Consider the following 15,398-nt stretch of genomic DNA (forward strand, 5'->3'; position numbering starts at 1 on the left):
AAATCCATTCCCCGCTTATGAAAAGCCACAACTGCCTACTCTGCACGGAGCTGTCCCCTGGAGATGGGGGCAGCTGTGCCACTGGGGTTTGGCCCAGGAGTCACACGCTCCACCGCACCCGAGCAGATGCTGCTGTGCATGCGGGAAGCCCCAACCCAGAGCTGCTCTGATAGCGGCAGCTCCCCTGGGCTCGGGGAGCTGCTGGCACTTCAGCCTGTGCCGCATTCCTGCCACATGCCTCCCCACAAGCAGCTCCTCAGCATTGGAAAGGGTCCTCCCCAGAGGTTCAGTTGCAATCGAACAAGGATCAGTCCACCCAAGTACACACGGTTTGGAACAGCCTACACAGCTGTTTTTTTAAAGGTTTCTTGTGGCACATTTACGCACTTGGTCACCTCACAGGTTGATGTTCTCATCAGCACCGCCTCACCCCCTCCACGAAAGAGGAAAAGAAGACAGCCTCCTCTATTTATTCAACTTGTGCTGCCAACCAGGGGCAGCGTCAGCCACTCAGCAGCTCACCTGACACCGCCACAATCTTTTTGCAAGGACAGAAATGTGTTGGCCTCTCACCTTCCCATGTCCCAGCCACGTGCTGAGGTCTTTTGAACCATCAGAGGGGTGAGAGCAAGCACACGGAACTGATCAAGCTGTGTTAACACAAACAAGCGGCACCAAAGACTCAAATTTATTAGTTTTGGCAGGCCTGCTCATGGAAGCAGTCTAACAGTCTTCAGAATGTACTTAGAGCTTTCCTTTAGCTGCCAGGTAATAAATAACATTTTTACAGTGGGATTAAAATGTCCCCAAGACACAGGTTTATATGACAAAACCAAAGACCTACAGGAAGCGGGAGTTACTGCACCAAGGAGACCGTTTCCTTCCATCAGGGTCCCGCTTTGCAGTGCTGGCCATCCCTCTGCCAGAGAAGGGCTCAGAAGCCACTGTTGCTAAGGTTTGCAAATTCACCATCTTTCTGACAAATACACTACATGCATGGAGTGACCTTTCCAGGGACACATTACAGACTGCACACACAACTGCACTGTTTCACCTTTACCATTTGACTGTCAGCAGTAGAAGGCACATGACTGTAGCCTTGGTTGACTTTGTGCCCAGCAGCTGGGACTGCAGCTGGGTGCTGACCACACAGAATGAAACGCAAGTAAACGAGGTAATGAAATCTCAGCATATGGTATTGGCCAAGAGGTGCAAAGCAAAAGAGCCCTTACTGGCTGTTTACTGGGGCAGGGATGCAGCAGCGGTGGACACAGGGGCTGGAGCAGGGAAATGGCACCCTCTGCATGCCAGGCAGGATGCTGGAGCGTGCTGAGGCACTGCAGAGCACTGCTCTTCCATTCTGCTCTCCACACCAGGTGCTGTTCTTCAGCCGACTCACTGGGTGGCTCTGTGTTGCTCCCACAGGGCCGTCTATATGGGTGCACACTGCTGTGCAGAGGTCCTACAGGAAATAGAAACCTTCAAGGGTAACAACGCAGGTTTCAGAGTTGCTTTGCTCTGCAGAAATCAGAAAGCCTAAGCCCCACACTCAGAAGTGGAATGCTGCTGTAGTGAACAAGGCCCAGGGCTGCAGTGAACCACACCTTTCTCTGGTAACAGACAGACACAGTAAAAGATATTAATTCAACAGTGGTGTTAAACCCACTCAAAACATTCTAAGGCTTTGCTCTCTCTTCTTCTGTGGCATTACAGCTGTTCACAATTCTGATTGATACCTCTTTTTTTCCTGGTAAATGTCCATTAGAGTGTTACTACTTAGAGCAGTATTTGTATCTCTTACAAAGAGCATTGCAGTCATTGTTCAGTTTGCCATTTGCTTGGAAACACCTTGGCCTAAATCATGATTTCAGCAAAAATATCAAGATTGCTTTCTACATCATCCTCTGGCTCCATTTCTCCACTGGGATCCTCTGGGGAGGTGTGTACGTCTTGTTCTGGGATGGTCTTTCTCTTTCTTCTGCGGACGTACACAGCCTGACGCCTCCCCTGCTCCTCAGGGCATGGACTGTTGGTGCCGGCGTTCAAAGCCAACTCCAGCCGCTTGTGGAATCTGGAAAGAAGCAGTGGTGTGGTTGTTATTTTTGCTACGTTTGCTCAGGACCTGCAGAAACACTCTGAGAAACTAATGCTTCTGTAACACAGCAAAATGTAGGAAGAGAAGAAAATTGTTATTAATGTTGAAACACTCCAGCTGACACTGGCAGAAGCCTCAGAGCTGTGGACAGGTGCCCTTGTGCACGCAGGGCACGTCAGGCTTGTGGATGTACTCGCTTGCCACTGCAGCCTGGTCACCTCACAGGAACCAGGGAATGGTGGCAGGTTAAATGTATGTTGAATGGCTTTTTAAATGATTTTTTCCTTTTTACACAGCCTCTCTCACTTCTGGGTTTAGATGCCACCAACAGGACTGCTGTACTCTTACACACCTGTCAATCCTCCGTGCATTTTCTTCCATTTTCTGATTGGCTACATGGATCAGAAAGTCAATATATCCTTCAGAGACCATCATCTTCCCATTTTGGCTCAATGGAACTTCCAAGCAGTGAGTACTCCGGACAGCCTAAAAACACAGAGAAAAGGACTAAAGGTTTTTTGAGGGCTATTTAAATAACACGGGGAGTTGATTCCAGGGAAAGAACACCCACTTATCCACACAACTGGATACTCTGCTGCCCACTAAAGCAGAAAGCTCAGATCTTGGCTCGTGCCACAAAGGAGGAAAATCAAGGTTAATAGTAATGATACCATTTTGTTACACTCTTTACAAAGAAGCAGAAGAGTCCTCACCATCATAATTTTCCCTCCTCTGCCAACCGTTATACCGGAGTTCCTGAACCCGGAATCGACAGCCACAGAATGCTGCAGAACAAACAAATGTCTTAAACAGGTCTTACACACTGACAGCACAAAGCTGTTACAAACAGGTTGGGATGCACTTTGTAATCTGCTTTGCAAAATAAAAACCCCCAAACCATCTCCACAGATTAATGCAATAATAGTTACATTGAAATGTCTTTAAGATCCAACCTACACAGTTCACAATTTGGGGCTGGTTTGCAAAGACCCACAGTCAGTCCTGGCTGCCCATCAGTGTGGATGGGACACTGACAGCTCTGGGCACTGCACTATTAGATAGTTGTGCAACACTTCTATAGCTCAAAGGGCAGCAGGACTGTAAGGGCAGCTAGCCAACTCTCTTCTACATTAATCAAGTAACAATCACATCATGCACTACTCTCGGGAGTCAGTCTGGAAAGGCTGAAGGCAAAGGTACCACCCATCTGGCTGGAACACCGCAGCCGAAGGTCCTGGCCAGCAGCACAAGGGCATCTGAGAAAACCACCACTGTCAGCCTGAGACAGCAACCCAGGCTCCCTGGGAAAAACCACAAACTGCAGCGTAGCCCAGCAGTTCTGCTTTCTGAAGAGTACTGCAAAACCTCTACTAAGTTTAAAGCTACGTTTTCTTCACCAGTTACTAAAGATAAAACACATCTGGGCTAAACTCACTTCAGAGCCAGCACTTTTACAGGAAGGAGTATGACAGAACAACACTGTAACATCGCTGCTGGATGTAATTTTACCAGAAGCTGTGCATCTTGCAGCTCTTGACAGAGCACATGAAGAACAAACGGTTCAAACTTGAGCACAACATCACCAGTGGCTTTCTCTAGTGCTGTCATCTGGAACACACACCAAAATATTTACATCAATACTGCAAGTCTGTACTGTTACTACAAAAAAAGAAAGAAAATAATAGCTCATCAGCATTAAAAATCAGCAAATAACCTCTGAGAAGTCAGATTTGTTCAGCTGCTTTTGATTTTTCATTGCTTCCAGTACAGAGAAATTCCACAGATTTCCAGGATTCTGTCTGCTAAACTGATGAAGCCTGATGGGAACCCATCAAAAGAGAGATGTACAGAACCTGGAAAGTGCAATTCCCTGTTTGCTTCTTTGTCCATTCAAAGGAATCGATGCAGTCTCGGTACAGCCTCTTTCAAATCAAAGAGATTTAGTTTCTGAAGTACATTACTTCAGAAAACTCTTTGGGGTTCAGCAGACTACATTCAGGGCCTAATGTCCTTGGTTACATTTGAATCCTAGTTTAAATAGTAATGCAGCCTTACTGTACAGGAGTTACAAAGGTAAAAAATCCAGGAGTCGAAAGCAAGGGGAATGAACCCGTGAGGTAAGACAAAAAAGTAACTTTGTAATGATAAAATTCCAGAAATTACCTTCAGAACTACCCTGTTTTACCAGGAGACCAAGGTGCCAGCGTCACTTTTTCCTGGGAGCAAGGGAAAGCTCCTGGACACTTCACATGGCTGAAGTGCACAAGTTCTGCACTTCTCTGTGCTCTACCTTGCTCGAACCAACACAAGTGAAGACAAGTTTTTTTGTGCACACAGGAGCATGTGTGTGGATGGTAAAGTGAGATATGAACTGAGGCAGAGTTTTGACTTTGGTAATCACTTCTTTTTTGGGACAGACAAAGCAGAGAACAGACTACCTTGGAAGAATACTAAAAACCCCACCAATATCTATTTAAAAAAAATGGATAGGATTTGAAGACACTACATTAAAAATGCAGCACAACAGATTCGCTGTTACGCCAGTTTCTGGTGTCTGTCTGTAATACAATGCTGTTGGCTCAGCAAGCTGGGCTCAAGGCAGCTTTTTGTTTAAACTCAAGACAGTTTTAACAATATCATTGCACAAAAACCAAACATGCTTACGGGCATGCTGACCTGAACCCATGGGCATTTCGAGCGCACAGAGGAACTCATTTTGGTGGCTTCTGGAATTGCTGACCAAAACACCAGAGCAAGAATGGCTGTCACTCATGTTCATAAACACAACACAATCTTTGTTAATCACAACGGGCCCAATCTGAAAGGGGTACAGCAGTTCCTGAGCTGGTGTGTGTGGTGAGACTGGGGGAGATCTTATTAACGGTTACAAATATCTAAAGGGACATCCCTTGGGACCTTGAGGTTGGGACATCCCTCTTTTCTATAGTAGCCAGCAACAGGACAAGGGGTGATGGGATGAAGCTGGAACACAAACAGTTCCACTTAAATATAAGAACAAACTATTTCAGTGTTTCAGTGAGGGAGCCCTGGCACAGGCTGCCCAGAGGGGTTGTGGAGGCTCCTTCCTTGGAGGGCTTCAAGACCACTGGGACATGTTCCTGTGTGACCTGATCCAGGTGACTCTGCTTCTGCAGGGGGGTTGGACTGGATGATCTCTAAAGGTCCCTTCCAACCCCTACCATTCTATGAGTCTATGTCAGGCTCCAGCTGCTGGAGAACGGGTTAAGGGCCACATCATCCTCCATCGGTGCCCAGCAGGAACGTTGCTGCTCGAGTGTAATTTCTGAGCTTTTACTGGGCAAATGCCTTGCTTCAAACAGCAATCCTTACACCCTGCTTTCATTTAGCCCAGGCAGCCTGCTAATGACTGGGTCATTACTGTCCAAAGACCAGTTTCTACAGAAATTAAACTTATTTTACTTCTGGATAGGAAGGCTTTAAAATCCAATTTAGTCTCCAGGCGATACCTCGCTGGCAATCCAACAAGAAAGGTGAAAGAAAGAGCTGATAAAAAGCTGCAGAAATGACCAAGCCAGTAATGTTTCAGGGAAGGAAGAACACTTGCTTAGAACAGCATTGCTTCCACTCATTCTAAATACGGAAAATATAAGAAAAAGAAGCCTTTGAAAAAGTAAGAATCACTGCATCTTCAGTTTCCAGAAATCAATTGTTTAAGGTTGTTGCTACGGAAGCAACAGCAACTGCTGACTTCTTGTTGGGCTGCTGTGATGTGGAGATGGTGTAGCTCCAGGCAGCTGCTCAAGTTTCATATTAGCCACATTTACAGCTGTGCATTGAATTTGGTATTAAGCTTAAAAGCATTCTCTTCAAAGCAGGTCTAAACAATTTACCAAGCAGAACACTCAGAGAAAAGTTTACTTTGCAATCAGAGTGCCAATTCATCTCGGTAACAGGAACAAAGCCCATAAAAATTGCCTTGTATGTTACGTGAAGAACGTGGCATTAAACAAATGCAATAGCTGTGTCCTTCTCTTACCACAGCGTCTTTGACGCACGTTTCATGTGTCACCATCAGCCACGAGCAGTTTTTCTTCTGGATCTCCCAGCCGTTTGTACTCTAGTAATGAAGAGAAATCATTAAACTTGCACCACAGATGGCTGATCTTGTGCGTGCATAAGAGAACGGTCCTTCAGAACAACGCCGCGGTTATAAACGCCCTTTTTCTCGATGCACGGGAAGGCGTTTACATAAGAGCAGTTTAGAAGCGACTCAGCTACGCCTGTGTGTAACTGCGAGTCGGGCAGAGCCGTAGGACCGGGGTCCGGCATTCGCAGAGCGACGGCTCCGCGCCGGACACAGCAGCCGCAGCGGGGCCGCGGAGACCCGCGCCCGGGGGCCGCGGCCGGGGCCGCTCGCAGGGACGGGGCCCCGGGACTCACCGCGGGGCTGCCCTGCGCCAGGACGAGGCGGCCCGAGCAGGAGCTGGTGGTGCAGAACCGGGCGCGCCCGTTGAGCAGCTGCACGACAGGGGCGACGCGCTCGTCCAGCGCGCCCTTCCTGCTGGCGTCCGCCCGCGCCAGCCGCTGGGCCTTCCGCCGCGCGAACGCCGCCATGCCGGGCCCACCCCGGCCCCCGCGCCTACGGTGGCCGCCGGGTGGCCCCGACGGTAGCCCGCCAGGGCCAAACCTCCCGGTGCGCCGGCCGAGGGGGGAGGCGGGACGGGGCGAGGCGGGGAGAAGCGGGACGAGGCGGGACGAGGCGGGACGAGGCGGGACGAGGCGGGGCGAGGCGGGGCGAGGCGGGGCGAGGAGAGGCGAGGCGGAACGAGGCGTGGCGGGAAGAGGCGGGGAGAAGCGGGACGAGGCGGGGCGAGGCGGGGCGAGGGGAGACCAGGCGGGACCAGGCGGGACGAGGCGGGACGAGGCATGGCGAGGCGTGGCGAGGCGGGGAGAAGCGGGACGAAGCTGGGCGAAGCGGGGCGAGGAGATGCGGGACGAGGCGGGGCGAGGCGAGGCGGGGCGGGGAGAGGTGGGGCGAGCGGCACCCGGCCCCTACCCGCCCCCTGCCCCGCCCCCAGCCTGGCCCCTGCCCATCCCCTGCCATGCTCCGGCCCCGCCCCTGCCCACCTCCACCCGCCCCCTTCCCAGCCCCTGCCCGCCCCCTTCCCTTCCCCGTGCCCGCCCCCTGCCCGCCCGCTGCCCGGCCCCGGTCCCGGCCCGCCTGCGCCCGGCCGCCGTTCCCACGCCCCGCGCTCCGAGCCGCAGCGCTCCGCAGGTAGGCGGCGGGCGCTGGAGCTCCCCGGCGGTCCCCGGGACTCGGCTGCGCCCCGGGCAGCGGCGCAGCGCGGGGCCGGGCCTTAGCGGCGAGGGGCGGGTGCGCGGCTGGGCCTGCCCGGCGGCGCTGGGTGTGCGGCTCCGCCGCTGCGCTCCCCGCGGAGCAGCCGGTGAGCGTGCCCGGAGGTCCCGGCTGGGCTCCTGCCGGCGACGGCGCCTCCCTGCCCGCCGCAGGCCCCGCTCTCTTTGGGCGCGCTCGGGCCGGATTGGCCCTGAGCAGCCCGGGGCCGCCGGGCTGGCTCCCGCCTGGGCGCCCCTCAGCCCAGCCTGTGGGCCGCGGCCTTGCCCACCCGCTCCCGGGCGCCTGTCCCTGCCCACGCTGCCGGCGGCGCTGCCCCCGCGGGCCCGTTCGGGACGGGCTGTAGCTCGGCCTGTAGCGCTCGGCCGTGGCTGTGGGCGCCTCTCGGCCCGCGGGCCTCCCGGGGACGGCGCCGGCCGTCGGGCTGCGGGCTCGGTGCTTGCCCTGCTCCGTAGCCCCACCATCGCTTGGGCGCTGGGGCTGAGGCCGACGCCGCCCCGCGCGTCTCCCACTGCTCCTTCCTCGCGTGTGAAGGCGCAGGCAGCTCTCCCATCCGCTTCTCCGTCGCCTGTGCCAGGACGTTGTCAGCGAGGCGCTCGGGAGGCCGCCTGGGCTGCTTGTGCCTACCTGTTGCCCCTCCAGCAAATATCGAGGTTGCTTCTGGCTGCCTGGAGCAGGCCTCGTCCTGATGACCTCCTGTAGAATCGTGTGTTAAGCCTACGAGTCCTTTTATTTATCCCGAGGAGAACAGAAGCTTTCTATTAGTTTGGTTTATTGTCACTATGTATGAAGGTGACCCATGCATCAGAAACTACTTTGCAGTGTAGATTTCTGTGCTGTCCCAAGGGAAGTGTTAGTAGTATATGTCCGTGTGACTAATGCTCCTCCTGACTTGACAGGTAACCAAAAATGTGAAGCCTTACAGTCTGTATCAGTTAGGAGAAAAAAGTAGTGGATGAGGTCCTTTTAAAAGCTGTAATAGTCTTTGGGGAAAAGCTTCCCTCTACAAAGGCAGTTGTTCTGTTTCTTTGTTTTTAAATGCAAAAGAAAAGTTCAAAGTTACTACAACAGTGTTGTGGGGTTTTTTTCTCCTCAGATATTCAGATCACTATGGCAGCCACAAGAAGTGTGATGAGAGCTGTCAGAGTTTTTGAATTTGGAGGCCCTGAGGTGCTTAAACTCCAGTCAGACGTCTTAGTTCCTGCGCCAAAAGAAAATCAGGTATATATGAGTTCCATGAAGTGACGACACTTGAATGATAACGGGTGTGCTCAGAACAGAATGAAGAATACAAGCCAAAACTTGAGTATGTACTTTTTGATCAGCATGTTCCTCCCAGCTGAGACATCATGTTTTACCTGGTGTCATGTGTTTCCCATAGAGGGTTTCCTGAAACGCTACATTTGTGATGACTCTGCTTAAGAATTAAGTTTAAATAACATGATTCTGTGCTGTGAACTCAGGTTGTAAATAAATTTAATTATTGCTTACAAGGCTTCTTTTTCTTAGGTGTTAATTAAGGTCCATGCCTGTGGGGTAAATCCTGTTGAGACATATATTCGCTCTGGAACATATGCCAGGAAACCAGCTTTGCCCTATACTCCCGGCTCAGACGTGGCAGGTGTCATAGAAGGTGTTGGGGAACACGTGACTGCATTTAAGGTATTTCTACATTGGATTTTAGTTCATTACTGCTTATTGTATCCTCTTTGTGTGCTTGCTGTGTTCTTGCTTGTAATCTATATGAGGGGAAACCGCCTTCATTGGCTGGTAAAAGCGTGCAGCAGCGAGGTCAGCAGATTGGACTGCAGGGAAGTCTTTAAGGGCTGTTGACCTCCAGGACTTCAAAGGTCTCACAAGAGGCCCTCCAGTTTGTGTGCTTAAAGCAATCATACCAGGAGCACAGAGCTGCAGTTCAGAACTATTGTGGTGGCATTGCAGGTGTATTTGAGGTTGGGTCCTTCCCGTGTGATGCGATAACCTCACACAGAACTGAAAAACTTTCTGTTTTTCATCTCGAGGTGGAAATTACTTTTATTTTACTGACTTATAAAACTCCACAAGTTAGATATTTGTTGTTGTTAAAACTGTTCAAGTACTTTATTGATTTTGATTTTGCTTGGGTTTTCTCAGGGGGAGAGGACTTGGGACAGGAGAAGGCAGTTACTGCTTTGCTGAAAGACACCCGTGAAATTGATTGAGTTTTCAGATCTGTTCTTCCAGCTGTCAGTCTCAGAAACAGAAAAGCTGTAGTTAAAATTGTGTTGGAACTTCCTGACTTGGAATCTGTGTAACTATTTTGAGAGAGAGGATAGATTCAGTTATCTGGAGAGAAGAGTCGTGTTTACCCACATTTTCTTACCAGCAGCTTGCTTTGTCTGCTGTGTGTGCTCTGTTTCTTATGGAAGTGAGTTAGTTACCTCAGGGTGCATGAAGAGTATAATCTATTTCCACATTTAAACAAAAATAATCGGGAAACATTTCTTTTGTGTTTGTGAAAGCTTTTGAGGTTCTGCAGTTGGGATTCTTTAGTGTTCAGGTTCATTGATATTAATGGGTCAGTGTGTTACACTGTAGAGCACAGGTTATAATTATGGCACAGTATGTGACATTATCTGGCTTGTGTTGCATTGATTGTATGTGTTAACCATCAAGACAATCTTCTCTATGGCAAATATAACTGGTTGTTTTTGATGGCAGAGCTGTTAGAAATGGCTTAAACTTGTGTGAACTGGTTCTTTATGCACATTATAGAAAAAAATAAGGGAGAAATGAATTTCTTTATTTCCTTTCTGCCCTTTCTAGAAAGGTGACAGGGTTTTCACCACTGGCACAATCTCTGGAGGATATGCAGATTATGCAGTTGCTGCAGCCAATCGTGTCTTCCCCTTGTCGGAGAAGTTGAACTTCAAGGAAGGAGCAGCGATTGGGATTCCCTACTTCACTGCTTATCGTGCTCTTGTCCAAAAGTAAGGTGCCAGGTCTGAGTAAGTGCATTTTGCTTTTGAATATTGAAAATATTGAAGCTCGTATTTTCATGGAGATGTTTAAAACACTGAAGTTAAATCTGTTACATCGATGGAATCGATAGGTAATTGTTACCCAGAAGCTGGTGACTGTATTTTCCTGTTAAGTATTTCTTCTTAAGACAGCAGACCTGGGAAGGCTTCTTCAGTGAGTATCATGTCATGAAACATGTAACTCTTTTTCAGTACTCACTGGTATTTCAGCTGGGGAAGCAAAACAGGGATAGTTGTGATTTCTTAATTAACCGGATGAGGTGCTGTGGAGCAGACCCACCTCTTCCCGAGCCTCTGCCAGAGAGACTCTGTACCATCCCGTCTGTTGCTGTAGGGGTAAAAGCCAGAACTAGGTGAGAGCTGCAAATGTGATTTAGTTTGTCAAACAAGTGGTTGGAACTCATGTGCTTTGTTTTAAGGTCTGTAACAAGTGAAGATTTTGAACTGAGGTTCATTACCAGACTGTTACTTGCTCCAGTTGCATATCGACATAATTGCATGGTGCTTAAATTCATGAAAGATTGGTTTATTTTGTCTTCTTGTTTTCCCAAGGGAGCTGATCATACCCCTTTAGCTGTAACATAAACTGGAAATAATCTTGTGTGAAAGATGAGGATTTGATGTCAGCATTTGTAATCTGGTGGTTAATGATTATGTACTGCAATCACAATGCCAGTGTTTTCTGTTTTCACATTCAGAGGGCATGCCAAAGCAGGTGAAAGCGTGCTAGTGCATGGTGCCAGCGGGGGAGTAAGTATTTTGAGAAAGCAAGCATAAGAGGTGCTGCTTTCTGTCCTTCTATGTGCTTTTGCCTGTGCCATGACAACTTTACATCCCTTAAGGGATTAAAAAAAAACCAGGTTTTTATTTCAGACACTTTAGAATACTTTTTTCTCAGAGCAAACCCTGTTACTGCAAATAACTGTGGTGCTGCAAGAGTGATTGTGTAAGGCCTAATACAGTGTCACGTAATAAACACATTGCTGCCCGTGGAAGTTGTTATGGAAGCTTTGTAACCAGTCTTCTGAGACAAAACTAATAGCAGGAGGCCATGATTTTAGAATGTGTACAAGTTGTTCTCAGAGCAGTAACCACTAGGACATAGCAGCTCTGCATTTCTGGGGTATTGTTGCCCATTAGCTGACAGCGAGCTGCACAAGGAGAGATACTGGGATACACAAATTCATGGCAATAACTGTGTGAAACTGATCATACAGGTTTTTTGCTTTCACATGGAAGGCTAACTTTAGGTCTATTTTACACAACATTGTAGCTTACTTCATCCTCTGTGCTCTGCACATTGGTCAGCTTCTGACAGTGCACCAAACAACTGCTATCAATGGGCAAAACTTCCCTAATTATTTGGCAGACAGCACAAAGGTGATTGTCAGCTCACAGGAGGGGGAATTCAGCTCTCACTCCGAGATGCTAGAATGCCATGCAGCATCGTAGCTTCTTTATTTTTTCCTTAAACTAAATGCAGTGTTTCTATTCTTGCTTATTTTATGTTTCTTGAAAAGATACATTGCCTTTGCTCGGCAGAAGCCTGTGGTGCACAACTGTTGTCCTGTGGACTTGTGCCCTTTGCTGTAGGAATGCCTGTGAAAGCAGTGAGATACGTATAGGCACGAAGCACACACTGAGGAGAAAAGGTGGTTTGTGCTGCATCTTTTCTTTCAAGTGATGCTGTCTTCCACAATGGTTCTTAAAAACGTGCCTTCATTTGAATTTTTCTCTGAAAATCAGTCTGGCCATGATGCATTTTAATTAAGGATGTTTGTTTTTTCCGTTTAGTGGAAAATTAAACTCTGCTGTTGAGAAAAGAAGGTCACGTTTGGTAGATAGTCTGGGTAGATCCTGGCCAGGCAGGTGGTTGTGGTAGACAGAAGCCTGTCCATTAATTTTGTGTGCTTCCAATATATAGAAATTTAAATAGCAGAGCCACAAAACAGAGTTTTTATGGTCTTCTTTGTGTATTTATTTATTTGTTCATTCCTTCCCCCCCCCCCCCCCCCCCCCCCGCCAAAATAGGAAAATGCACATTCCTTAACGTATCCTGGAGGAGGTATCCAGCTGCGCGGTTGCTACAGTGGGCTGCTGAGTGTGCAGCCTCAGAGAGCCGACCCTCCGGGGCTGCATCCCGGGGGGGCATTGTGCCTCTTCCCTTGCTTTGCATCCGCATTCTGTCACTGCTACACAAAGCAAAACCGAGAGGTGGCGTTGGTGCCTCGTTGTCAGGGTTGTTTGAAAGTCTCCCTCAGTTCTGAACATCCTCCGGGGTGCAAAGCTGCTGTGAGGAGCTGAAAATAAATCTGGTTTCTAAAAGCATCGTTTAATCTGTTTGTGAAAGGTGCAAAAGTGGTTTTAGTAAGATTTGTGCTTTCAGATTTTCTTTGTGATACATAATGCTGGAATCAGTAGCAGGTGATTCTGGGAAAGAGAAGAATTTCCTTGGCTTTGTATCAAATGTGTATGGCCCAGTCTCAACAGATAAACAACATCCTGCATGGATGTAAATCAGATGCTGATAGCCATTAAAAAACTCCCAAAACTTTACCATGCCTCCTTAAATATATCTTTTTTCTTTAAATACTATTTGGCCATCTTTAACACCCAAGATACTTGCCGTGTCTAACACAAAGTGTTACCAACCCAGCTTTTTAATTGGGTGAGTTTGGTGGTAGAATATACACATTTAAAATGTTAAGAAAGGAAGAGGAAAAAAAAGGTCCTTTTTTTTCCCCCCCTCCCCTCAGGTTGGAATAGCAGCGTGTCAGATTGCCAGAGCTTGTGGTTTAAAGGTTTTGGGCACAGCAGGAACTGAGGAAGGCATGAGCAGAGTCCTGAGAAATGGCGCCCACCAAGTCTTTAATCACAGAGAAGCTAATTACATTGACAAAATTAAGGTAAGCACGTATCAGGGCTAGGTAATGCAGTGTGTATCCTTCTGACAGTATCTGCACAGTTGTTTGCAGAAGGTTTTTTAAGTAGATTTAGGTAAGAGCAGCAGTATGCTGCCTTCTTCATTTCTACTGAAGGAAAATCTTTTCCAGGCTGCAAAAGCTGTGCTTTCCTCACAAGCAGTAGCATTTAGAAGCTCTTGCATTCCAGCAAATTCCAGTATGGAAGCATATCATAATTCAGCACATCAAAATCTGCCAGAATTAAACTTAGTTGCTGTCAGCCTTGGCACAAAGGCTGCTTTGGAAGTTTTGCCAGTAAATGGAAACGTGTGTTACCTGTAGCACATGGAATAAACAGTGGTACCGAGGCTCTGAGTGATTTCAATAGCATGTGATGTCCTCTACAGGAATACACAGGGATGAAAGGAGTTGATATAATAATAGAAATGCTCTCGAACGTCAACCTTGCTACTGACTTGCAGCTGTTGGCCTATGCGGGCAGGGTGATGGTGAGTACTTTTTGTCACTGACTCAGTTTGTGCATTTTGCAACAGTTAGAACTTGACCTGCCTTTGACCTTGTTTGGAACAGGTTGTGGGCTGTAGAGGTCCCATTGAGATAAATCCAAGAGACACCATGAGTAAAGAATCCAGCATCATTGGAGTTAGCCTGTTTCTTGCCACAGAGGTAAGAAATGTTTTCCTTTTAAAGCATGTTTTGTTGACTTATTCCAACACCTCTCTGTTTCCAGTTAAAGTCATTTGTAGGGATGGAAACCTAATTTGACTGTTAGCAACTGGTTTGTTCATTCCTTTGCACTTTGATTTAATCTCAGGACATCATAAAATATTTTCAGGTTGGGAGATTTTGTTCAACACTGGCATGGTCAATTATTTTCTGACAAAGACTTTGTGGTTAATGCTGTCTTTATTAAATGCAGGAGGAACACCGTGAGTGTGCCACAACTGTCCTCGATGGCGTTGAAGCTGGCTGGCTGAAACCAGCTGTGGGTTCTGAGTATCCGCTGGAGAAAGTGGCAAAGGCTCACGAAGACATCATTCATTGCAGTGGTGCTCAGGGAAAGATGGTGCTCCTCCTATAAAGGCTTTTTGCATCTATTTTGTAGCTGTTCCAACTGCACCTTTGCTTACGTGATTCGTTACGTGTATGTTACAAGAAAGGAACAGCAGATGCTAACTCAGATTAATTAATGACATTAATTAACAGTCTATTTTTGTAATACACAGAGTGGAATATGCTTCCAAGTGATTTTTGTAGTCTTTTTGGATGCTGTGGAAATGATAAATCCTCTCTGCTGCTGTGGCCTGGGTGCAGGAGAAGCTTGTGCCGAAGGTGGAGAGGGATATCGCGCCCTGTGTGGGGTTATGGTGAGGCCCCTGCAGGCAGTGCAGAAGGAAGCCTGCTTTTTCAGCAGGTGCACAAATGTCCTGACTAGATGCATATCACTGGGGCTCTGTAAATTCTTTAGCCGCAAAATTTGTCTTACTTATCTTTTGTCACATGATTTAATTGAAATAAAAGCTTTTACTGCCAAACAGTTCACTTTCCAGCTCAAAAGATGGCCAGAGGATCTCTCAGATAGAACTGTTGGGAAGCAAAGGCAGTTTCATTTTGCTCTGCCTGACAGAATCTGAGGTGAGAGTGTCCCAGTAATTGAAAGGGACCGTGGCTCTGAAGCTGTGTGCTCACACCTGCTGCTTTGCAACTGATGTCTGGGCAGAAGCAGGGGATTCCTTGATGGTAAGTGGCCTCCTTTCAGAAAATGGGACACTGTTCGTGTTGAACTCTTGCTGACTTTTGAGGGTCTTCATTGTACTTGTCAGACCTATGCCTGACCTTTTTTCATGGAATTGTTGTTTTGCTCCTTGTTTTAATCTGAGCAGTTTGGATTGAAATATTTTCCAAGCTTGGAGACATGTTAACATATCAATACCAGGTGTTCTAAAAAAAAGTGGTAGAAAGGTCATCTTATCTACACAGAAAATGTGGCAGGTGATAGCAGCTGTCACCTGTAAGATCCTTTT

General features: G+C 47.9%; 2 protein-coding genes across 4 annotated transcripts; one reads left to right on the forward strand and one right to left on the reverse strand.

The window, feature by feature from the left end:
* Positions 1 to 667: 667 nt before the first annotated feature.
* Positions 668 to 6,764, reverse strand: TYW3 (tRNA-yW synthesizing protein 3 homolog). The gene is made up of 6 exons (XM_062004238.1): positions 6,518 to 6,764; positions 6,114 to 6,194; positions 3,605 to 3,703; positions 2,809 to 2,880; positions 2,448 to 2,581; positions 668 to 2,071 (listed from the first exon to the last, which is right to left on the reverse strand). The coding sequence occupies exons 1-6, from the start codon at positions 6,689 to 6,691 to the stop codon at positions 1,855 to 1,857; spliced, it is 777 nt and encodes a 258-aa protein (XP_061860222.1). The 5' UTR covers positions 6,692 to 6,764; the 3' UTR covers positions 668 to 1,854.
* A 480-nt stretch (positions 6,765 to 7,244) lies between these two features.
* Positions 7,245 to 14,909, forward strand: CRYZ (crystallin zeta). 3 transcript variants are annotated; one of them, XM_062003867.1, is made up of 9 exons: positions 7,245 to 7,352; positions 8,527 to 8,651; positions 8,940 to 9,092; positions 10,236 to 10,399; positions 11,149 to 11,200; positions 13,207 to 13,356; positions 13,761 to 13,862; positions 13,945 to 14,040; positions 14,294 to 14,909. In XM_062003867.1, exons 2-9 carry the CDS (start codon positions 8,541 to 8,543, stop codon positions 14,453 to 14,455), a joined length of 990 nt encoding a protein of 329 aa, XP_061859851.1. In that variant the 5' UTR covers positions 7,245 to 7,352; positions 8,527 to 8,540; the 3' UTR covers positions 14,456 to 14,909. The 3 variants fall into 3 exon arrangements, with proteins under 3 accessions (XP_061859851.1, XP_061859852.1, XP_061859850.1); XM_062003868.1 differs by lacking the exon at positions 7,245 to 7,352 and adding an exon at positions 7,467 to 7,521; XM_062003866.1 differs by lacking the exon at positions 7,245 to 7,352 and adding an exon at positions 7,578 to 8,329.
* The last annotated feature ends 489 nt before the right edge of the window (positions 14,910 to 15,398 follow it).

This window comes from Colius striatus, chromosome 10 (genome assembly GCF_028858725.1).
Source record: "Colius striatus isolate bColStr4 chromosome 10, bColStr4.1.hap1, whole genome shotgun sequence".
NCBI classification, from domain to species: Eukaryota; Metazoa; Chordata; class Aves; order Coliiformes; family Coliidae; genus Colius; species Colius striatus.

Coding starts and splice junctions, on each gene's coding strand:
- TYW3 (XM_062004238.1), bottom strand. CDS start 6,691: ATGGCGGCGTTCGCGCGGCGGAAGGCCCAGCGGCTGGCGCGGGCGGAC. Junction 2,881..3,604: donor TGCAAGATGCACAGCTTCTG/GTAAAATTACAT, acceptor TTTGTTCTGCAG/CATTCTGTGGCTGTCGATTC. Junction 2,072..2,447: donor AATGCACGGAGGATTGACAG/GTGTGTAAGAGT, acceptor GCTTCTTTCCAG/ATTCCACAAGCGGCTGGAGT.
- CRYZ (XM_062003866.1), top strand. CDS start 8,230: ATGCATCAGAAACTACTTTGCAGTGTAGATTTCTGTGCTGTCCCAAGG. Junction 9,093..10,235: donor AACACGTGACTGCATTTAAG/GTATTTCTACAT, acceptor TGCCCTTTCTAG/AAAGGTGACAGGGTTTTCAC. Junction 10,400..11,148: donor TATCGTGCTCTTGTCCAAAA/GTAAGGTGCCAG, acceptor TTTCACATTCAG/AGGGCATGCCAAAGCAGGTG.